The 24,124-nt window shown below is 40.9% G+C and overlaps 1 protein-coding gene across 8 annotated transcripts in view; it reads right to left on the bottom strand.

Moving 5' to 3' along the window:
• The window catches only part of LOC140482036 (SPATS2-like protein), a 150,467-nt gene that overhangs the window by 32,169 nt on the left and 94,174 nt on the right, over positions 1-24,124 (bottom strand). For all 8 annotated transcript variants that reach the window (XM_072578906.1, XM_072578900.1, XM_072578901.1 and 5 more), the window contains one exon: positions 9,051-9,109. In XM_072578906.1, the coding sequence (XP_072435007.1) occupies positions 9,051-9,109 (59 nt within the window). The remainder of the gene's footprint in view (positions 1-9,050; positions 9,110-24,124) is intronic.

The following is a 24,124-nucleotide window of genomic DNA, read 5'->3' on the forward strand; positions in this document are numbered from 1 at the left end:
GCCTGCTTCTTCCTCTTGACCAGAGATTCCACTTCCTTCGTAAACCATGGCTCCCACGCTCTACAGCTTCCTCCCTGCCTGACAGGTACATACTTATCTAGGACACACAGGAGCTTTTCCTTGAATATGCTTCACATTTCTAATGTTCTAATTTCTAATCATGTCTCACAAACTTGATTGAGTTTTTTGAGGAAGTAACAAAGAGGATTGATGAGGGCAGAGCGGTAGACGGGATCGAGAAGGACTTCAGTGAGGCGTTCGACAAGGTTCCCCATGGGAGACTAATTAGCAAGGTTAGATCTCATGTAATACAGGCAAAACTAGCTATTTGGATACAGAACTGGCTCAAAGGTAGAAGACAGAGGGTGGTGGTGGATGGTTACTTTTCAGACAGGAGGCCTGTGACCAGTGGAGTGCCACAGGATCTGTGCTTTGTCTACTCCTTTTTGTCATTTATATAGATGATTTGCATGTGAGCAGAAGAGGTATAATTAGTAAGTTTGCAGATGACACCAAAATTGGAGGTGTAGTGGATAGTGAAGAAGGTTACCTCAAATTACAATGGGATCACAATCAGATGGGCCAATGGGCTGAGAAGTGGCAGATGGAGTTTAATTTAGAGAAATGTGAGGTGCTGCATTTTGGGAAAAAAAATCTTAGCAGGGCTTATACTCTTAATGGTAAGGTCCTAGGGAGTGTTGGTGACCAAAGAGAACTTGGGGTGCATAACACCTTGAAAGTGGAGTCACAGGTAGATAGGATAGTGAAGAAGGCGTTTAGTATGCTTTCCTTTATTGGTCAGAGTACTGAGTACAGGCGTTGGGAGGTCATGTTGCGGCTGTGGCTTGGCCAATTTTGGAATATTGCGCACAATTCTGGTCTCCTTATCAGACCTTGGAGTGCAGGTTCATAGCTCCTTGAAAGTGGAGTTGCAGTTAGATAGGATAGTGAAGGAGGTGTTTGATATGCTTTCTTTTATTGGTCAGAGTATTGAGTACAGGAGTTAGGAGGTCATGTTGCGGCTGTACAGGACATTGGTTAGGCCACTTTTGGAATATTGCATGCAATTCTGGTCGCCTTCCTATTGGAAAGATGTTGTGAAACTTGAAAGGGTTCAGAAAAGATTTACAAGAAAGTTGCCAAGGTTGGAGGATTTGAGCTATAGGAAGAGGTTCAATAGGCTGGGGCTGTTTTCCCTGGAAGGTCAAAGGCTGAGGGGTGACCTTATAATTTTTATAAAATCATGAGAGGCATGGATAGGATAAATAGACAAAGTATTTTCCCTGGGATAAATAGACAAAGTATTTTCCCTGGGATGGGGAAGACCAGAACTAGAGGGCGCAGATTTAGGGTGAGAGGGGAAAGATATAAAAGAGACCTAAGGGGCAACTGTTTTCACGCAAAGGGTGATGTCTGTATGGACTGAGCTGCCAGAGGAATTGGCGAGTATGATTGCAACATTTAAAAGGCATCTGGATGGGCATATGAATAGGAAGGGTTTGGAGGGATATAGGCCAGGTGCTGGCAGGTCGGACCACATTGGGTTGAGATACCTGGTCGGCATAGATGAGTTGGACCAAAGAGTCTGTTTCCATGCTGTACATCTTTATGACTCTCCAATTGTTTTTTTTAAATAAAGACAAAGACGTTCAGTGTTGTGTCGCAGGGAGAGCAGAACTGTCTCTGCAAACAGCATATTGAATTGTGCAGCAGGTCCACAAGCTCTGTCCCAGGACTTGTCATCAAGATTCTGTGGAGGCAGGACAGTTCATCAATGAATAATGGCCAATATAAATTAAGACTGAGGGCCAAGTATAAGCCAGTCTTAGGATTCCTGAAAATCTGGCATTGACGAACTTGTATCAAATGCATTTGCATAAAAGGAGTACAGTTTTTTATTTATGTGCAGCTGGGAAATGGGGTTAGAATTGTACTGGTTAGGTTTAAGTTTATGTGAAAATTCATGTGCATAACGACTAACATAATGAACTAGTGCAATTGGGCAGTAGATAGGTAAGGAATTGTTCCTTTTTGCTTGTTCCATTAAACACTACTGTATTTCAGAATGATAACCTGGTATAGGTTTATTAATACATCTAAGAATGTGATTCTCAACAGAAATACTTATCTTTAACAGGTCTTCCACCTATAAAATAACTGATAGCACTCACAGTAGAATTGCAAGGTGCAATTTTCCCCTTTTTATTCTAAGCGTAGAAGCAGACATATTTGGTGGCAACTAATATGCCACCCTTATCACGGAGGTAGCTTTGTCCAATGATTGTTCATCAGCTGATTTGGAAAAGCACCAGAAGCCACCAGCCAATCAGAACCTAGCAGTTCCTGGATTCTAAAAACCTTTGATCCAAACCTACTTTTTGAAGGATCCAGCAGCAAGAAGATAAACACTCTCGATCTTCTATGAGGGTGGGAGCCACAGGGAGAGGGGTATTGGGGAGCCAGAGGCAGGGACAGGGATGTGACTTTCAGAGGGAACCTCCCTCCACCCACCCTCCCCCCATTTGTCCCTCATCCGTGGTGGCCTCAGATTGTACTACCCCCTCCAAACTTAGCAGGTAGGTCACTCTTGTTTTTTAGATGGGAAAACTGCCATGTTTTCCACATACTGGGAAAACAAGTAATTAGAGACGTGGTGGTTCAGGCCCTTTAAATGGCCATGATTTAACAATCTAAGGGCTTTCATTGGATGGTGGTTCTAGGAAGTTCCAATGGATTTCTTGTCCAGAACTTAATTAGTGAGCCAGTGAGAAATATACTCCCATGACTTTACACTGTCATTAAGGATTGATGAAAATTGAGCAGTGGACATAATCTATATGTACATCAATAAGGCCTTCATCAAGGTTCCATGTGGTAGACTGGTTAGCAAGGTTAGGTCACATGGAATACCAGGATATAGAACTGGCTCAAAAGTAGGAGAGAGAGGGTGGTGGTGGAGGGTTGCTTTTCAGGCTGGAGGCCGGTGACCAGTGGTTTTCATCATTTATATAAGTGATTTGGATGTGAACATAGGAGCATGGTTAATAAGTTTGCAGATGACACCAAAGTTGGTGGTGTAGTGAACAGTGAAGATTACCTCAGAGTGCATCAGAACCTTGGTGGGCCAAGGAGTGGTAGATGGATTTTAATCTAGATAAATGTAGGGTACATTTTGGAAAGGCAAATCAGGGCAGGACTTATACACGTAATGGTAAGGACCTGGGGCATGTTGCTGAACAAAGAGATCTTGGAGTGCTGGTTCATAATTACTTGAAAGTGGAGTCACAGGTATACAGGATAGCAAAGAAGGTGTTTGGTATGCTTGATTCTATTGGTCAGAGCATTGAGTATAGGAGTTGGGAGGTCATGTTGTGGCTACAGGACATTGGTTAGGCTCCTGTTGGAATACTGTGTTTAACTGCTTTGGAAGGATGCTGTGAAACGTGAAAGGGTTCAGAAAAGATTTATAAGGATGTTACCAGGGTAGGAGGGTTTGAGTTACAGGGACAGGCTGAATTGCCTGGGACTATTTTCCATGGAGCGTCTGAGGCTTAAAAAATCATGAGGGCATGGATAGGATGAATAGCCGAGATCTTTTCCCCAGAGTAGGGGAGTCCAGAACTAGAGGGCATAGGTTTAAGGTGAGAGGGAAAAATTTAAAAGTGACTTAAGGGGCAATGTTTTCATGCAGAGGGTGAGCTGCCAGAGAAAGAAGTGGAGGCTGGTACATTTAAACAGCTTCTGGATGGGTAGATGAATAGGAAGGGTTTGGAGGGAAATGGGCCGAGTGCTGCAAATGGGACTAGATTAATTTAGGATATCTGGTCAGCATAGACGAGTTGGACCAAAGGGTCGGTTTCCATGCTGTACAGCTCTATGACTCTTTAACACTTATGTTGTTGCATGATTTCAGACTTATCCAAATTAAATAGCAACTCTCATGTGTCTATGCACTACCTCAGTCTATCTATTGATCCTCTCCTGAGTTTTGCTATAATCATGCCCACTATTTACTGCATTGCCAAATCTCATACCATCTGTAAACTTTGAAACTGTACTCCCCATACCAAGTCCAAGGCACAAACATAATGAGATGTTCCTGGGAGATTCCATTGTGTACTTCTGTCCAGTCAGGAAAACATCCATTCACCGCTACCCTGTGCCTCGTATTCCTTAGCTATTATTCTCCCCGTGTCTGTGTGGGTTTCCTCCGGGTGCTCCGGTTTCCTCCCACAGTCCAAAGATGTGCAGGCCAGGTGAATTGGCCATGCTAAATTGCCCGTAGTGTTAGGTAAGGGGTAAATGTAGGGGTATGGGTAGGTTACGCTTCGGTGGGTCGGTGTGGACTTGTTGGGCTGAAGGGCCTGTTTCCACACTGTAATGTAATCTAATTTCCTAATTCCGTGTTACTTACCCAATTCATCACAATTCAATCAATACCATGTACTACTATTCTCCCATGAAAACAGGCAAGTGATTCTTTATCCAACATCTTTTTAAAAATGCTCATCCTCAACACCTATCTGTAACCTCTAACAATCCTTAATTTTTTCGTCAAAGAACTGAATTAGGTTAATCTAGCTCAGCTGAGTGCTGGGTGCCCTATGTAAACCTATGCTTCTTCCAGTGGGAGTGAATTTTGGTGCTGACAACTTTGCCCTGTAATTTTACCACGACTGATACTGGAGGAGAAAATTACTTTAAATATATAAAACCCATGCAACCAAGAAAATAAACCCATTTTGACAACCTTCCAGAATCAGTGCCATCAGTGGAATTTTGCAATGTTGACTCGATTGCACAGATGGTTTTGTGGAGGGGAAGGTAAGGGGCCTAGTTCAGGCAAAGCTGAATTTTAAGTCAGGGAAAACAAACCACAAAAGCAAGTGCTTTTAACTGTACTTTATTGATTTGCTGCTTTAACTGGTTCTGCCCAATTGCTTTGAAATGATGTACTCAAATGAATGGGAATTTAACTATCCCTTTCGGTAAAGCATCAAATGATAGTATGTTAGACCATATGTTAGAGTATACATTATTGAGCAGGCATTTATTAATGGGGCAACTTCTGTTGAAATTGAATAATTGAATAATGGCTCCTGGACTGGTGTTGGAGGCAGATTAACTTAGATTGGAAATGTTGGCTTACTCATATTGTTTTCAGTTTTTGCTGCAGTTTACTTTAGCATGAACAGGTATTTTTTAAATTTTCTGTTTTCTTTTCATACAGGGGTGGTGTATGTAATATTGAAAAAAAACAGTTTTTCCTCCTTCTTGGGATCTGGGAGAGAATATCAGAAAGGAATGACAGAACATGTAAAATACAGGGAGAGACAGTGCCAGAATAATTGGCTAATACATAGAAACAAACATAATGGTGAAATTAAAATATTCTAAATCAGAGGTACAGTGCATGTTTGTGCATGCATGGAGGACAGTAAACAGATGGGTGAGTTACAGATGCAGGCTGCCATGTGGAATTATGATGTGGTGGCTAGAACAGAGACATGGCTCAAGGAAGAGCAGGAATGGGTGTTAAACATTCCTGGATGCAAGGTGCTCAGTAAAAATAAGAAAGGTAGAAAAAGGTGGAGGGATGACAGTACTGATTAAGATCTGTGCAGGAGAAAAGATTCTAGACAGTTTAATAGAATCAATTTAGCTAGAACTGAGGAATAAAAAAGTGCAATTACATAGTTCAGTCTATAGACAACCAACTAGTGGAAGCATGTAGACAAGCAGTATACTTCGAGTCCAACAGGAAAGTGTTCGGTCCAGATGAGTCTTGGGAATGAGGTGGGCCAAGTAGACCAAGTGATAATGGCGCCACATTTGGGAGACAGTGATTATTGTATCACAAGGTTTAGAATGATGGTGGAAATTTACAACAAAGAATCCAGAGTAAAAGTAATTAACTGGGGGAGAGACTATTTCAATGGGTGAGACTAGAGCTGGGCCAGTTAAACTGGAGCCAACAGTTGGTTGGGAGAAACGGTAACTGAACAATGGGTTACCTTCAAAGAAGATAGGTCAGGCGTGGTGAATATATGTTCCCTCAAAATAGAAAGGTAAAACAAGTAAATCCAGACCTCGCTGGATGAAAAAAAAGAGTCAGACTTTAAGGTAAAGAAGAAAAAGGTTTTGTTTTTGACAGGTATCAGGTAGAAAATGAAATCAAGAATCAAGCTGGAAAGTAGAAAGTTCAGAAAGGAGTTGTAAGGCAAACAAGAGACACAAAGTGGGATGATGAGAAGATGCTGGCAGCAAACAGAAAAGGGAATCCTAAAATCTTCTGTATGCTCAGACATAGTGAAAGGGGAGTGCAAGGAGAAATATGTCTGATTAGGTCCAAAATGGGATTTTCACATGGAAACTGACACAGATGGTATTAAATAAATACTTTGCCTCTGTCTTTATAAAGGATGCAATATGACCTGGGACATAACTAAAAATCACTAGCTTTCGGTATATTGCTCCTTCATCAGGTAACTGATCAGGTAACTGATGAAAGAGCAGCACTCTGAAAGCTAGTGTTTCTAAATAAACCTGTTGGACTATAATCTGGTGTTGTGTGATTTTTAACTTTGTCCACCCAAACACCAGCTCGTCCACATCATGACCTAGATCATAGTGACAGACAATGAAATTCAATCACTAAAAGGGCTCAAAATTAATAAATAGGCAATATTGGATAGACTGTTGGTACCGACAAGGCACTGGAACTGTATGGAATATTTCCAAGAATGCTGAAGGAAGTGAGTATAGACATTGTGGAGGCAATGGCCATAAATTTTCACTCTTCCTTAGATTCCAGAGTGGTGCCAGAAGCCTGGAGAATTGCAAACATTACAACTTGGTTCAATAAATGTTGTAAGGATAGGTCCAGCAATTATGGACCAGCTTGAACTTTGGTGGTGGGAAAATTTCTAGAATCAATAACTTGAAATAGAATTGATCTGCCAACATGAGCAAATGTGGGTGAGTGAAGCAGAACCAGCTTGGATTTCTTAAGGGAGAAATCATGTTTAACCAAAGTGCTGGGTTTTTGAGAAAGAAGCAGAGAGAATTGATCAGGAAAATTGTTGACCTGGAAAGTTGTTGATACCATACCAATAACAGACTTGTGAGCAACTTTGAAGGTCATTGAATAAAATTGCCTGTGTGACAAGAAACAGAATGTGTGATTACTAGATGTTTTTGGACTGGAAGAACATTTGTAGTGGAGTTTCCCAGTGGTAGTAATGGGCACCCTTGCATTTCCTGACATTTCCAATGACATATGTTTGGGGTAAATGGGAATTTCAAATTTTGCAGTTGATACAAACCTTTGAATAACTGTAAACTATAAAGAGGACGGTGTTGAACTTCAAAATGACATTTACAAGTTGCTGGAATGACCAGAGAGGTGACTGTTGAAAGTCAATGCAGAGGAATGTGAGTTGATTATGTTTAATAGAAAAAGCATGGAGAGACTGTACAAAATGAAGTGTATTTCAGAGAGTGACCTAAGGATGCACATGTGTAAGTCATTGCAGGTATAGGATAAATGATGAGAGTAGTTAACACAACATCTTCAGCTTTAATAAAAGGAAAGGAGTAAAAGAACAAGGAGCTTATGCTGAATTTGTATTAGACACTAGTTAGACCGTATCTAATATACATGCAATTCAGGGAACCACACCTAGGGAAAGGTGTGAACACACTGAAAAGAGTGCAGAAGATGCTTACAAGAATAAAGTTTCTTATCCCTGGAACCAATTATGAAGATTGTTTGGAGATGGTGGGGTTCCTATTCTTGGAGTGGAAATGACTTAAAAATATTTGATTGAAATTTTCAAAATAATTTGGGGTCTGGATAGAGTCGATATGAAGACTCTGTTCCCACTTGTAAAATGAATCAAATTTATTAGCAAAAGAAGCAAATCAAATGCGACACAAAATAATTTCCACACACTGAGTTGTTAGGGCCTGGGATGTAATACCTGACAGTGTGGCAGAGGTAGATTCAATTGATGCATTCAAATGGTATTGGATTATTATTTGAATAGAAAAGATGTTCAAGGTTACAGGGAAAAGGCAGAAGAATGACATTAAATCATAATGCTCATTTGTAGTGCTTTCTGCACCATAACAATTCTGTGATTCTCTTGTTGTGACACATTACTGGCAGTCTGTGGCAGCCAGTGAGAGATGAGAAAACTTTGACATCTTACAGAACCCAAAGCTTTTGTTATAACTAAGGTGAACCGCATTAGTTTACCTGTACTTGCAGAATGCAATATCTTTAACAGTATTTATTTCACAGAACTGATTGATTCAAAGGAAGCCTTTGAACAAAACCATACCTTCTCATTATAAGGTTTATAAACTATCAGGCATTCCTGATGAAATATCACTTATCCGAAATGTTAGCCATTTCTCTCTCCATAGATACTGACTGCACCACAGAGTGGTTTCCAGCATTTTCTGCTGTATTTCAGAATTTCAGCACCACAGTATTTTGAGTAGTTGTTTATTGATTTTAGTTTTGTAAATTTATACCAATTAGCTATGGAAAAGGATCTTCTATTTTTGCTTTATAAGTAACATTCCATTCGCTGTCTCTTACCAAGCGATCTATACACTGGCCAGCATTTTAATGTCAGATGCAAATTGAAGGATTAGGCTGAAGGTTTCACCAACATGAACAGGTAAGATTTCAGTCACTTCAAAATGCTGGTACACATTATGCATTGAGTACATATTGGAATAATTCAGCTATTACTCAGACCAGCATTTGAATATTGAAACTGTCAAGCTGAAATGGCAAGTCACCATTTAAATAGTGTTTATTTCATATCTTACTATTAAAGTATTGTCTCTCATTAGATGTCATGAGCTGGAGAGTGCTTTGGATTGTTATAATGGTGTGAAAACCATCTTCTTAATACATGCTGAATATCATGAAATGTAAATATTGAAATTATAGAACTAGCACAGGGAAAATAGAATCTTTCAACAAGTTTGACATGATCATCTAGGTCTATCAAAGAAAACTGCTTATTACTTACTTGCTTCCTTTTTGACTTTATCCATTTCTGACATTAAAGCAACTTCTCGATCCATGATGCTGGAATGTTAAAATGAAGGCAATTAGAATTGTCTGCAAACAGCTACTGTATATGTGCTGCTCAATGTAGAATTGAAACATTATCTATTTCTAAAAATACTGAAAATTCCCAAGGTGAACCTTTCTTCAAACAGAACACCCATTACTTCTGATGAGACAATACGATGTTTTGTAAATAAATCAACATTATTTTGAAGCATATGACAGTACTAGAGCTGAATTTTCACTTGCTCTCCATCCCTAACGGTACCCCATCTGATTTTGGACTTTGCAAATGTGGCAGAGTTCACATAAAAACATCCTCTTTACAACCATTTTTTTGTAGTAATGAACGCAAGCTGCCAAAATATATCTCAAAAGCGTTATTCATTCCTAAAGAAATGTGTGAAATAAGTATACTACCACTTTTAAGGAATCAAAGTTCTGTTCATTAGATCAGCATATGCATAGGATAAAGTAGTATATGTGTGATGGATACAATAGTATTGAATTTTAATGAAAGGTTAAAAATCTAAAATGGTAATTCAGCTTCTCTCTGCACAGACCTAGTGAAAGTTCTCTGTTTTAATATTCTATATGTATGTGGTAGGAGCCGCTTCAGCTTATCCCACTGGATTGAGAGTATTTGCTTACTGTACACCTAGATGTGCAATTTGTCTGCCTGGAAATGTTTTATGTGGTTGGTTCCTATTTGCTAGCTTTGCTCTTCATTTTCATTTAATTTCTAAACTAATCAACAAAATGATTCAATATTATTGTAGCTGTAACTTGTTATCTCCACAAGTGCTCTGTTTTCATGTTACCGTAATCACACATCGTCATCCTACTGCTTAGAAAGGGAAAATATTTCCTTTATTGTTAAAAATTTTCAGAGTAAAATAGTTAGAGCTCTTTGCCAACAGCACTGCTAGCCAGCACTAAAGTGAAATAGATAGAATGCGAGATGGTGAGTGATGAGGCCATTTTTCCACCATGAAATACAGATCATTTTAACACTTAAGGTACTTGAAATTAACCTCGAATATGACCTGCTGAGAGATACTAACATTGATTGTATAGTAACAGAAAAACAAGACTAAAGAATTCAATAAGTAAGTCGAGAGAGTCTCACACACTTATCAGCATTTATTTTCATTTTTGCAACTGAATATTAAAACAGGGACTTATTGCATGTCTACAGTAACCTTTTAAAAATACATATTCTGTATTTTGTTTTCATTTCTACTGATGGTGTATATCTACTCATTGGCTTGATATTGGTGCACTTAACAAAATTCATTCAAGACATGGATGGAAAAAAAGGGGGATTACTGCTGGACACCATAAGATATGGAAGCAGAATTAGACCAATTGATCTATTCAAGTATCTGTTCCACCATTCATTGTATCATGGCTGATATGTCTTTCAACCCCATTCTCCCGTGTTCTCCCTTTAACCCTTGATCCTCTTCCAATCAAAAACATATTTATCTCTGTCTTAAATACCCTCAGTAACTTGGCCTCCACAGCTCTCTGTGGCATTGAGTTCCACAGATTAACCACTCGCTGATGAAGAAATTACTTCTCATCTCACTTCTAAAGGGCCATCCCTTCACTCTAAGTCTACCCTTGGGTCCTAACACTGAAAACATCTTCACCATGTCCACTCTATTCAGGTCTCTCAGTATTCTGTAAGTTTCAATCAGATACTCCCCCCACCCAATCATTCTAAACTTCACTGAGTGCAGTCCCAGAGTCCTCAATCATACCTCATATGACAAGCCCTCCATGCCTGGGATCATTCTTGTAAACCTCCTCTGGACCTCCTCCAATTCAGCACATCCTTCATTAAATACAGGGCTTAAATCTGCTCTGAATACTTCAAATGTAGCCTGACTAGAGCCTTATACAGCCTCAGCAATACAACTTTGCTCACATATTCCAGCCTTCCTAACTGCCAGCTGAACTTGCATGTTAACCTTAAGAGAATCCTGAACTAAGACTGCCATGTCCCTTTGTGTTTTCAGATTTCTGAAACCTTCCCCATTCAGCAAATAGTCTAGTCCTGTATTCTTCCTAACAAAATGCATAACCTTAGACTCTCCCACATTGTTTTCCATCTGCCACTTCTTTGCCTAGCCTGTCCAAGTCATTCTGCAGCACTTCTGCTTCCTCAACATTACCTGTCCCTCCATCTATCTTTGTGTCATCTGCAAATGTAGCAACAATACCCTCAGTTCCTTAATTGAGATCCATAATTTGGAGGAGCCAGTGTTGGACTGGGGTGGACAAAGTGAAAAATCACCAGGTTATAGTCCATGTTTATTTGGAAGCACTAGCTTTCGAAGCACTGCTCCTTCATCAGATAGTTGTGGAGCAGGAGCATAAGACACATGATTTATCGCAAAAAGATTAGTGTCGTGCAACTGAATTGATATATTGAACAAATCTAGATTATTGTTAAGTCTTGATGAAAGTGCTCTGAAAGCCACTGCTTCCAAATAAACTTGTTGGACTATAACCTGGTGTTGTGTGATTTTTAACCAAATCCACAGTATGTAATGTGAGTGATTGTGAGACTTTTCAATTATGTGTCAATAGGCCAGGATTTCTATCAGTGTCCCACATCATTGAGAATTGTTAAATAGTATGTTGTAGGCTGCAGGACTACCCTTGCAGATTATGGTTGTTACAAATCCTGGGAGTTAGTCCAATTCCAATTACAGATTAAATTTCCTAAAATATGTCAATGACACCACAGTTTCTTAGTCACACGTTGTAAAAATGCACACAATAATCCTCAGTGGTGCTTAAACTTACTGTAGGCCTTATTTTTCAGAAATTAGTTTTAGAGCCAGAAATATAGTAGACTATTACCTAAGTCTCTCTTCGTCAGAATATTTAATTTGCTTTTTGTATAAGATTTCTGAACTTTTATGGCATTACATTGGCTTTTCTGTTGATTTTTTTTTCTCTGCGAGGAATGCGAACAGGATATTTCATGGATCAAAGGATATTTGCTAGCTGGATAAGGCAGTACATTTTGGCAAACACATCTTATTGTTAATGGAGTGCTAGAATTTTTCACCAGAGGAATTTCATTATGATAGTATCAGAAAATACAGGAATAAAATTGGGTGAAAGTCCTGAAGTAAGTTGCTAAGATTGTATGAAGAAACAGAACAAGCAAAAATAAATGAACACTTGGTTGCATCACTGTAGTAAAGAACTAAATAGCAGTAATAGATGCACCGAATGTAAAGTCTGAAGAAGATATGAAGGAAAGAAGGAATGGAGTCAGAAAACTAATTTTGCATTGCTCTTGTAAAGCACCAACACAGACATGATGTCTGAATGGCCTCCCTCTGGTCTGTCAACATTTATGGTTCGAAAATGCTGAAGGCAAAAGAACCAACTTCTGCCGCACATCCCAAACTCTGTCTGCACACAATAACAAGAACAACTTGTAGTTATATAGGGCTGTTAATACGGTTAAATGTCCCAAGGAGTACAATGTTTACACTTTCTGATATGTTTCATTCTCGGTTGTAAATATTTATAATTCCATGATTTATTAGCTTACAAATTCTTCGAACAGAATAAATGTTATATTCTACTCAACAGCAAGAGTCTGGCAGTTGGACTGTATTGATGCTTAGAACGCATTCAAACTTTACAGGAATAGTTGAAAACATGGAAAGAAACATTTGATGGAATTAGATATAACTTACTGGTGATGACACTCAGTAGAATATCCTGCTTTAACAGGGAATCTCCCTAAGCAGAAATGGTAATGGATGAATATTTACGTTTATTCATATTTTGGTCTTTCACTTAATCTGGTTTAGCTCTACATGTGGGAGACAAGCACAATAATGGAAGCTAACAGGCACTGTCTTATGACCATGGGTCATAACCCCAAAGTACAATGGGTATTTATAAGTTGTCATCGGAAAATATGTTTTTAGAAGAGGGCTGCTACAGCCAACCTAAGGGCTGTAGATGTAAAGGAAGAAGCTGCCGAGAGAGAGACACTCACAAAATGGTACGTCAATGGATGCAAAAGGAACTTCAAATTTCGGATCTTTCATAAGGAAAGAAGAAGCAATTCAAAGCAGACTAGACTGTGATATTCATTGATTACAAAGACAACAATGTATAGTAACATCCTGCTCGATAGCCAATTACCTCCTGTGAATTATGTCCCAAACTGCAGACACATTTTGTGTTTCTCCCTTTGAAGAAAACACAAGCAGAGAGATTAAACATTCATTTTAAACTCCAGTGGATCATACTAGTGGGAATGAACTCTTTCATGAGTCTTCAGATAGATTAAAGTGTTCCCTGATTGTGAAGGTTAAAATCAAAGAACTATTCCCTCATTTCCTGAGGATTGTAAACCCCCAAAGACTCTATATCCATTTCAGTGCTCGATGTCAGCTTGCTAGCAGCCAGACAAAAGGAAAACAAGGCAAGGAAGGAGTCGCTGTCACCCTGAATGCTGAAATTCAATCACGATTGAAAGGAACCAGAACCACAGAATCTCAACCAATCTGCAAAACTAAAGATTGTGAAACCAGCAGGACACCAACAAACCTCAACACTGATAATAACCTCTACTGCAATGGCTACAATGTTCAATGATCTGCTCTTTGCAAACAATTCAGAAAATGATCTGCTTTTTTTAAGAAAACCATCACCTTTTTAAATTCATATCTTCTTTTTAATCTGTATGTCTCTTGTGTTCCTAATTCCTCTCATGCTTAGTAATTAATAAACTCACTATTTGTTAACCGAAGAAAGCTTGGTTCCATTTAGTTATTTGGGTCTGGGAGAGAGATTTCTATAATGAGACAGATATGTTTTTAAGTGAACCTTGTTGCAAACTACTGAGGGATCGGGTGAATAAAGAAGGGAGCCAGTCCATCTGTCCTCACCAGGAAGCTTAGGGCATCTCTGGCTTTGTTCAATTACAGTTCCAGAGTACCTGTCCATTCTTGCCTGGGGTCTAGGCTGAACAAAATGTGTCATTTATTTATATCAAAAAATAGATTGATGTTGTCGGTTGTACAATAAATTATATCTTGCAAAGATTTGTCACATTAACATCCTCCAACAGATATTAGGAAAGATTTGGGGAAGATTGGCAATGCAGTTGCTAGTGCACGTTCATGTGAAAGAGGTTCAAAAATGGAAGAAGATTTAAGGTAGGATTATCCCTGCGGGATTCTAAATCCTAAAAGATTGGGCTCAAATGTGGAACAAAAAGCTGCATTGTCTGGGCAAGCAGTCACTCATTGAGATCTTCCCTGTGGTTATGAATTGACAGCCAAAGGGCATCCTCTCCATCCAGTGACTTCATTGAAATGTATAAAATTCTTCAGGGACTTGACAGCGTGGGTGTGAAGAGGTTACTTCCCTTTGTGGGAGGACCAGAATAAGGGATCACTCGTTTAAGACAGAGATGAAGAGAAATTTCTTTTCTCAGAGGGTAGTGAGTGTGTGGAATACTTTACCAATCAGGTTGTTGAAAGTGGATCTTTCAGTAGATTCAAGGCGGAGATAGACAGATTTTTAATCATTAAGTGAGTCAAGAGTTAGGGGGAAAAGACAAGAGAGTGGAGTTGAAGATTATCAGATCAGCCATGATCTCTGAATGGCAGAGCAGATCTAATGTGCTGAATTGCTTACTTCTGCACCTATGCCTGTGAATAATGAGGGATCTGGAGGATCAACTTACAGCCTTACAGCTGGAAAGGATCAGCAAGTTGTGGTGGAAACTAAGAAATGAAAAGGAACTTAAAAATGGAGACAATGCTCTTCAAGGTTTAAACCAAGACATTTGCATTGCAGCGACATCATCCAAGGGGCAGGGCACATGAAGCCCATGTCCAGGATACCCCATTATAACAGGCTCTGTGGCTGCTCCTGTAGCCATCTTTTATGCCTCACAATTCCCAGTCAGCCTCAGCTCATTGGCACTAAGTGGTTCTCAATGAGCTGTTTCATCTGGCTGCTGTGTTATCTATCATTGGAGACAGTCAGTATCTCAAAGTGCAAACAGATATCATGAGATCATCACCTCCCATGTGGATATATTCCTGGGATAAACTAACCAGTTGTTTTTGCTAAGCCCTATGTAGCTATACATTAACATGTGCTGATTCATTGGTCTAGCCTCTGGTCTCGTAAGACAATATCCTGTAACTCAGATGTGATGTAATGAGCTGTTAAATGCTGAGTGATAAACCTACTCTATTAAAAAGATTGATGTTCTTTTCTGCCAAAGGCATGTTTGGGCATCCTTCCCCATTTAGTATCAGTAACCCTGACAATTATGAATAAGAAGGATTAGTGGCAGTGAATCTAAGGCATCTCAGATTATACTGGTAGGTACAAATACAAGTAGATGGCCCCTTGCCACAGCACCCCACTCCTCCATCTCTGTAGAAATGACCAAGTTCTGCATGAATCTGGGAACTGGCGGTACTGTTTTGAGCTTCCATCTGCTGTTGACTCCAGTTCCGGCACAGCTTAAACATCAAAACTTCAACACTTAACTACCAAAAAAAATTGTGGAGGCTGTCAATCAGAGACAAAAATAGAAATTGAAATTGTTCTAAAGAAGGGTAAGCTGACCCGAAATGTTAACTCTGATTTCTCTCCACAGATGCTGCCAGACCTGCTGAACATTTTCAGCAATTTCTGTTTTTGTCTCAACCTTTAACTGATAGTTTCAGACTCTCTCCTGGAGTGAATCTATTGTTCAAGATAATTCTTTGGCCCCAAATAATGATATATTGAGGCCACAGTTTAATATCTTGCCCAGCAAGTGTAATTTTTAGTTCAAATCCAGGTGGACTCACTTTATGGTTCTTCCAAAAATCCAGTCCAATTTTACCTCAGGCACCAACTACACTTTCATTATTTGTAATGCTAGGACAGACTTTGTCACATAAAAGAATGACTTCGCGTTGGTCTCTGTCATGCCAGTTCCTACCAGGTAATAACCAGCCTTCCAACCCAATAAACACCACTGTCTCTCCTGCAGTGTAGCGGTTTCACTGAAAAAAACTACAAGATAACTGTTCAAACCAATCCCAAAATAACTGCTGGAGTAAGCTCCTGTGGGTAAAAAGAATAGTGTTAAATCTGCATAGCACCATTTTTTTGACCACACTTGGGAGTATTGTGAACCTTCTTCATCTTCATGTTATAAAAAGATTACAGGAGCACTGGGGAAAAAAGTGCAACATAGATTTACCAGACTGATAACATAACTCATCATTTGTAACAAACAAGAAAGATTTAAAAGTCTGGAATTGTTTTATCTCAAGTAAAGGAAAGAATAAGGGATGTCCTGGTATAATATTTTGCAGATTATTAACAGAGTTTGTTAGAGAAAACACAGAGAAAATGTTTCCCCCAGTCACAGGGACAGACCTAGAGTCTATAAATAGAAGTGAAGGTGAAGTTTAATACCCTCCAGAGAGGCGAATTTGATGTCAGAGGGTTTTTAATCAGATGGAAAAATGGAGGCTGGAGATTCTGCCTCCTAAGCACACCTGCCAGGGAGGATCGTGGAATGAGATCCTATCGTGGGCACCTATTGTAATAGATGCCTGATCAAGCAGGGTAACCAACTCTCCGGGTCCAAAAAACAGGAAGGGACTCTTTGGCATGAGACATCTGCAGGAGTGGAAGGGGAAGGGAAGTTACTAACGAATCTGAGAGAGAGTAGCAGGGTGTTGAAAGATCAGGGGTTGCTGGGAAAATTGCAGGAGCTGGCCTCAAGAAGCAAAGCACAGTTTGCAAATGTGCATGTGCATTTTCAGCATGGCTAGAATCAGAGGTCCATCATTACAGGGAGATGGCCTGTCCCAGCAACAAGGAGGCTTGGAATAGAGGACAACCAAATATGGGACACTCCTGTAAAATCTGACACAGTTGGTCAGCATGTGACCAAAGGGCTGAATATCGGGAAGAAGGGTCACTGAGTGGCACATGTGTCCCTGTGTCTGACTCACCCTTGATCCCCCTCCCTGCCGTTACTTACCTATACCCTTGGGTGGCTACATCTAATTGAGGGCAATCAGGGATGGAAAATAAAGGGCTGCCCTTGCCAACATTACTCTCATCCCATGAAAGAAGCAGCAGTCGGTCCCTCCCTAGTGACGCTGTCAGGCAATGTACTCCTATTGTCCTTGGATTGGCTGGCAGCTCCCACGGGTAGAATACCTGCTCCCAGCATCTTTGCCCCTGGGGAATTTGCACCATTGCCCAGGTAAGTGCTCAGTTGACAATTAAATCAGCATTGAGCAGGAGTTTGCCATGAACTCCAATGTTGGGACCAAATGCAAACCCCTAGTTGCCAGGTTCCTCTGTTTCCTGGAGGTAATCTCTTTACTGGCTGTCTTTGTTCACTCCATCCAATTGGACTCACTCCTATTGTCCCTTGTCCAAACAGAGGGCCAGGATCTCTCGAGTCTCAGTAACCCTACACATAAGGATGGACAGTGCTGAGGCAGCTCTGAGCATGTGTGGACAACTCCAACCTGGAAGGGCACACACAGAGAGCACACAGTTAAATTAAATTTAATTGGGGGGGGGGGGGTGGTGCTCAGTAGCAGGTGCTCAGAGAAGAGGGGAACTCTGGTGGCAACTTTTGCATCTCAGGGCTGCCCCTCTGACAGTGGTTTGCTGTACTGGACGTGGTTCTTCTGGTTTCCTCGGCTCCCAGTCAAGGTGATAGCCTTTGGGGGCCCTTTAAGATTGCCCCTATTTGGGGCCTTAAATTGGCTGCTCACCTCTGTTCAGCAGGAACCAATCCAGGTCTCTACTGATCCTTTGGAAAACTCTTTAGTGGTAAGGAATCAGCGAGCTGACCCAATGACACTGCAAGCCCCCAATCATTTGGCTCAGTGCAATCCAAAGATTCAGAATTTATTTGTCTGTGTGGTTCAGCATCACATTGGAATAGGGGGACCCACTGGAGCCGGACATATTGTTGGAAATTTCATCTCTAGAGAGGGCAAACAAACCTGGAGAGTTGGCAGTCTTTCAACAGACAGGCATCACCAGGCAGTGGATCTCAACATTTACCCCCCGCAAGAGAGTTAGGACTTATGTACAAATTTAAATATGATATAAGGTGCAGTGTGGCCCTCTTGATCTCAAACCCAGCCTCAGATGATACTCTTTACCACACCGATATTACAATTTCACTTCTCTAGAGCTCTACTCCTTCAATTCTACTCCTCGTCCTAGTTATGGGACTTCACAGCATGAGATTTTGGTAGCATTCAGAGTCAAATTTAAAATTCAGGAATTCAATCTAGTCACAGGGCAGCATGATGGCTCAGTGGTTAGCACTGCTGCCTCACAGTGCTAGGGACTTTGGTTCAATTCCAGCCTCAGGCAACTGCCTGTGTGGAGTTTGTGCATTCTCCCCGTGTCTGCGTGGGTTTCCTCCGGATGCTGTGGTTACCTCCCACAGTCCAAAGATGTGCAGGCTTAGATGGATTAGTCATGCTAAACTGCCCATAATGTCCAGGGATATGCAGGCTAGGTGGATTGACCATGGGAATGGCAGGGTTATGGGGATAAGATCGGGGGTAGGTGTGGGTGGGAGGTTCTTCAGAGAGTTGGTGCAGACTCGATGGGTAAAGTGACCTGCTCCCGCACTGTAGGGATTCTACACTTACGGTCCAAATGAATATTGAGCATTGGAGGGCAGAGAGAGATGCAAGAGAGAGAGTAATATTGACAGAAGGAGAGAGAGGGAAGGCTGGAGAAACAGATTAACTATACTTCGATGTTCGAGAAGCTATGTAAACATTATCTCTGCTGTTGATTTTTCTAAACCTTGGCTGCCCTGAATAAGTCCTTTGCATTCTGCAGATACCAGAGATTGCTGTCGCTGGAATCCACATATAGCTACTCGCAAAATCAATTGAGCTTTTGTACAACAATTGTTTATAATGCAGACACCAGCTAATTTGAAAAATACTGAAGGAAAAGCTTTCAGAAACCCAAAATGTGCAAATTCTAAAATCAACCCCAAAAATTAAAAAGACAAGCTGGAAATGCGCAGCAATTCAATCAGTAAATGAATTCATTCCACAAATTATCAATTTGCATCAGCAAACTGCTTTAAACTTGGTTTGGTTGTTTCTAATACACCACAGACCACATCAAGAGATCAAAAATGGCAAATGAAAATAGAAGATATGACCAAAACCTCTAATTACTCAATCAAGGATATAACTGACAAATTTGCTAGTTAATTATTTTCCTCTGACTTTTTCTCTGTGGGGATTTTCTGTTTCCTACAGCCAAGTGCTCTCTGAACCTATACCCATGTGGCCCTAACACAGTAAAGATGTCAATATTTTCATATTGGGACCAGCAATGAGTTCAGCCACAATACAGTCAATTCTGATAGAACATGATAGTTCCCTTTTTGTGCGATCTCATGTTATAAGAAAATCATGCAATAGTCACGCCATTTAAAATAATGGGGCCGAAATCGCGTTATAGCCAATACAGGTAAGGAAAGTTCATGGTCCACAAATAACATTCCAAATTCTTCAATCACATTAAAGCCAATTCGTGTGAAAGAATCACGCATAATTGCAGAACCGACTGTATCTGATTTCTATGGTGCATCATGTCAAAACCTGATATCATTCTCATTCAATTTTTGTTTGGCAGTTCAACCAATATTGCACCAACACCTCTGGTCCCTAATGTCAATGTGATGGTTAGAAATTCAGCAAAATGTGAAACATGAATACTCACGAACTGAACAAGAGCTCTTGGATTTTGTTCCAGGCAAAAACAAGGAGCAATTCTCCCCTCTTTTATTCAAAGTAGCTGAAGCTAATTATCTCATTCTTGTATAAGTGTACCATCTCAGACAGACAGGAAATCATAACCTTTGGGAACTTTGGAATCTATATGGCAAACAGTTGGTTAACAAGTCTATTTAAAATATAGGAAAGTGATACAAAGAACACCTTAAAATTAATCTCACTGTTCAACTGGCCTTTTGGGGTGAAAGAAGCAGGACAAGATACACATAAATTCAAAAATTAAAACACTTAAGAATTTAAAAGATCTTTAAACTGAATACTTGAACAGTTCACTTGAAGTACATTTTTTTAATATCATAGGCACAATGTGCATGACCAAACTTCAATTTAGCATCATTTGAGAATTACACAAAATACTGCATTTGCCAAGCGTTAAGGTTAGGAATCGTAAATTCAAATAGGAAATTTAATGAAAGTTTTAATCTTAATTTCAGTGGAGAGAAAGGGAATAGGATGGAGAAAGCAAGAGGATTTTGGCTTCAAACCACTAGGTTCATTCTTGGGAGGGGATAATTTCTGAATTTTGATTCAATTTTATTCAATGGAATGAGCAGGTCTTTGTGGCACTGCAAATACAGTTTGCAACGTGTGTGTTAGTGAAAGGAGTCCAATGTGTTATTAAAGAAGGATCAGCTTTTGAGTTATTCACTCCTGAAGAACAGAGCTGCAGTGTCAGTATGTACAGAAACCATAAACTACAGTGTGGGCAAATTCGACTTGGTGTTTGGAACAGGAACCTGTTTTTGTTTGAAACAAACAAATGAGCTGGGAGCCTGATGGCCTTTTTCAGCAGTGCTGTATAATATCAGAGTGTGCCAATTAGAAAGGGACACTGATAACATGTTTATTTGTATAAAAGATCTCAACTTTGGAACAAATGCAACTCCAATTAAGAACTAAGTATCCTGTGTATTTCATCATTGCTTCAATAATCAATCCACAAATAACCTCTTCCAGTTGATTGAGCTTTTATTAACTTTGAATGAATGTTCCTTTCATTTATCTCATTTCCATCATGTAAAAAAATTGCCATAGGTATTCACATGGGCATCAATGTGCCCATTTTTTTAAAAAGTGTGTTCGTGGAACATTACTTATTCAATCCTATCTGAGTCCCTCAACATGATGTCCACATTGACCCCTCTCCCTCCCACTCCGGTTAGCACTCCAGAGGGACCATTCTCTTTGTGAAAACCAATCTCACTCCTCTATCATCTGCAACATTTCACTGCCCCTCCCATAGCACCTTCTCATGCAATTGCAAGAAGTGTAACACTTGTCATGTTACCTCCTTACTCCTCACTGTCCGAGGCCTCAAACACTCCTTCCAGCAGCGTTTTACTTATATTTCTTTCAACTTGGTCTACTGCATTGTTCACCCAAAATGCAGTGTCCTCAACATGGGCTAGGCAAATGCTTTGTAGCAACCCTCCTCTCAGTCGACTAGTATGATCCCAACTTACCAACTGCTTGTCATTTCAATCCATTGTCTGGCTCGAATGCTATCAACTCTGTCCAAGGGCTGCTGCAGGGCTCCAGTGAAACTCAATGCAAGCTGGAGAATAGCACCTCGTTTTTCTGTTTCGGCATATTACAGCCTTCCAGACTCAACATTGACTTCAACAACTTCAGAGCATGCCCTCTATTTTGTTTCCCTGCAGGAGCCAAACTATTCGATCTATCCTTTCTGGAATTTTAAACTGGGGAACCTCACCTGGGGATTGGCTCTAACAAGTGAGATCCCGCACTGCTTGTTATGATTGAACGAAAAGATATTTTGAAGATGGCAAACTTTTTCATTGTCGAAGACCAAGAAAAAGGCTTTTAGGTCACTGTGAATGTGTTAGTTGGAACGTCAGTTGGAAAATCAGAGACAGGCGGAAATGTCTCTGTATTCCTTTTTTCTCAAAGAATTCACCAACTGCAGGAAAATAAAAGTTTAGGTGTCTCCCCCTCCCAAAGTACTCATTATCACAAAGCCTGTGCCCTTTCTCTTCGCAAACTACTCTGTATGTACGCCATGGTTAATTGCCTGCTCTTCAAAAAGCAAACGTGGAAAGGGAGCCATGTAAAATTCATGCCTTTTGCAATACTGAAGGGATTCCTTAAAATACATGGCAATACAGAGTTAATGTGGAGAAGAAAAATCTTTCATTGGAAGTAATCCATGGAAAATGTCACAACACATTTTTCCCATGGTTATTCCAATATATAATGTCTGGGTCTGCATTTTGCACAGGTTTTACTGAATCCTTCCTGTATGTACTCACTCCAAGCAAGATTGGATAAGGAATGAGTCCCAAGCAGAACATGTCAGAAAGTACTTCGGATTTTCCAACTGGTGCTAGAGGACAACTCAAGAAATTCACCCGTGCATCAACGTTCAAATTTCTTGCAGTGGTAAAATGCCAATGATGGTCATCAAAGTGAGGGCCCTGGCAGATTCAGCTCATCACTTGCTCTGCCCATGTTGGAAACCATGCGCCAACACCTCAGGCCTTGCACCATGGGCACACACCACACATTCATTAACATTTGCACACAACGTGGGTCGGACTCCAAGAACCCTCATAACACATCTCCTGCTGTTTCTACACTTCAATACCACACCATTGGGCGGCATGGTGGCACAGTGGTTAGCACTGCTGCCTCACAGCGCCAGAGACCCGGGTTCAATTCCCGCCTCAGGCGACTCTCTGTGTGGAGTTTGCACATTCTCCCCGTGTCTGCGTGGGTTTCCTCCGGGTGCTCCGGTTTCCTCCCACAATCCAAAAATGTGCAGGTTAGGTGAATTAACCATGCTAAATTGTCCATAGTGTTAGGTGAAGGGGTAAATGTAGGAGTATGGGTCTGGGTGGTATACGCTTTGGCGGATCGGTGTGGACTCGTTGGGCCGAAGGGCCTGTTTCCACACTGTAAGTATCGTGGGTGGCACGGTGGCAAAGTGGTTAGCACTGTTGCCTCACAGCGCCAGAGACCCGGGTTCAATTCCCGCCTCAGGCGACTAACTGTGTGGAGTTTGCACGTTCTCCCCGTGTCTGCGTGGGTTTCCTCTGGGTGCTCCGGTTTCCTCCCAAAGTCCACAGATGTGCTGGTCAGGTGAATTGGCCATGCTAAATTGCCCGTAGTGTTAGGTAAGGGGTAAATGTAGGGGTATGGGTGGATTGCGCTTCGGCGGGGCGGTGTGGACTTGTTGGGCTGAAGGGCCTGTTTCCACACTGTAAGTAATCTAATCTAAACCATGGGCTGCAACAGCAACTATTGTTGTGATGCTACAGCAAGGACATTCTACGCTTAGGAGCACGTACCCAGCTCATGGACCAGATCAGGCTACATTTGCTGTCATCGTGTTCATTCATACTGAGCCCACCTGGATTCTTGCAACATCCTCGTCTTGCACTGCCTTCCCTTTCTGCAGTTTGCCTCCTCAGCCAGAGATACCAGGCTCAAGTTCCTATTATCTTGTTGCGCCATTCAGTGAAGAAATAAAGGCAGGAAGCTTGCCAGGGTGCCAGCCAGCATCAGTCAAGTCAAGGAGAATAGCCTTCACTTGGGGTGCCCTTGCACTGTAAGTCAAGGGCAACCCCCAATACTAGCCCAGGACCTGCCTAGAGTGGTCAGAGTCAGGATCATTTCTTCATAAGAAATACAGAGCTAAATGACAGACAGCACACCATCTGTTCTGACCCTGTCCTTGAAGAATGAGAAAATTACGCAAGTTGAACAAGATTGCCACGGTTATTACTGTTGGTGCAGGTGGGGAGGTGTCCAAAGTTAGTGAGAAAATGGCCACACTGGGTGACAGTGAGTTCAATATTGCAGGCGTTAGTGAGAATGGTGGAGCTTGTGGAAGGTGTGCGCAAGGGCAGAAATAGAGCTAGTTAGACATATTGGAGAGAAAATGGTGGTGCATAACACTGGTGGAGTGGTGAAGGTTGCAGACCTGCTTCCTACATTTCTAGACATTCCTACAGGTGGCTGAGACTGCTTTAACCTTAAATCAGGTTGGCATGGTCAGGTGTCCAGGGTCTTGAAGAAGGGTTACACCCAAAACGTTGACTTCTTCACCTCCTAATGCTGCTTTGGCTTGCTGTGTTCTACCAGCTTCCTGCTTGTCTACTTTGGATTCCAGCATCTGCAATTTTTTTGTCTATAAACATGG

The sequence above is a fragment of the Chiloscyllium punctatum genome, chromosome 10 (genome assembly GCF_047496795.1).
Source record: "Chiloscyllium punctatum isolate Juve2018m chromosome 10, sChiPun1.3, whole genome shotgun sequence".
NCBI lineage: Eukaryota > Metazoa > Chordata > Chondrichthyes > Orectolobiformes > Hemiscylliidae > Chiloscyllium > Chiloscyllium punctatum.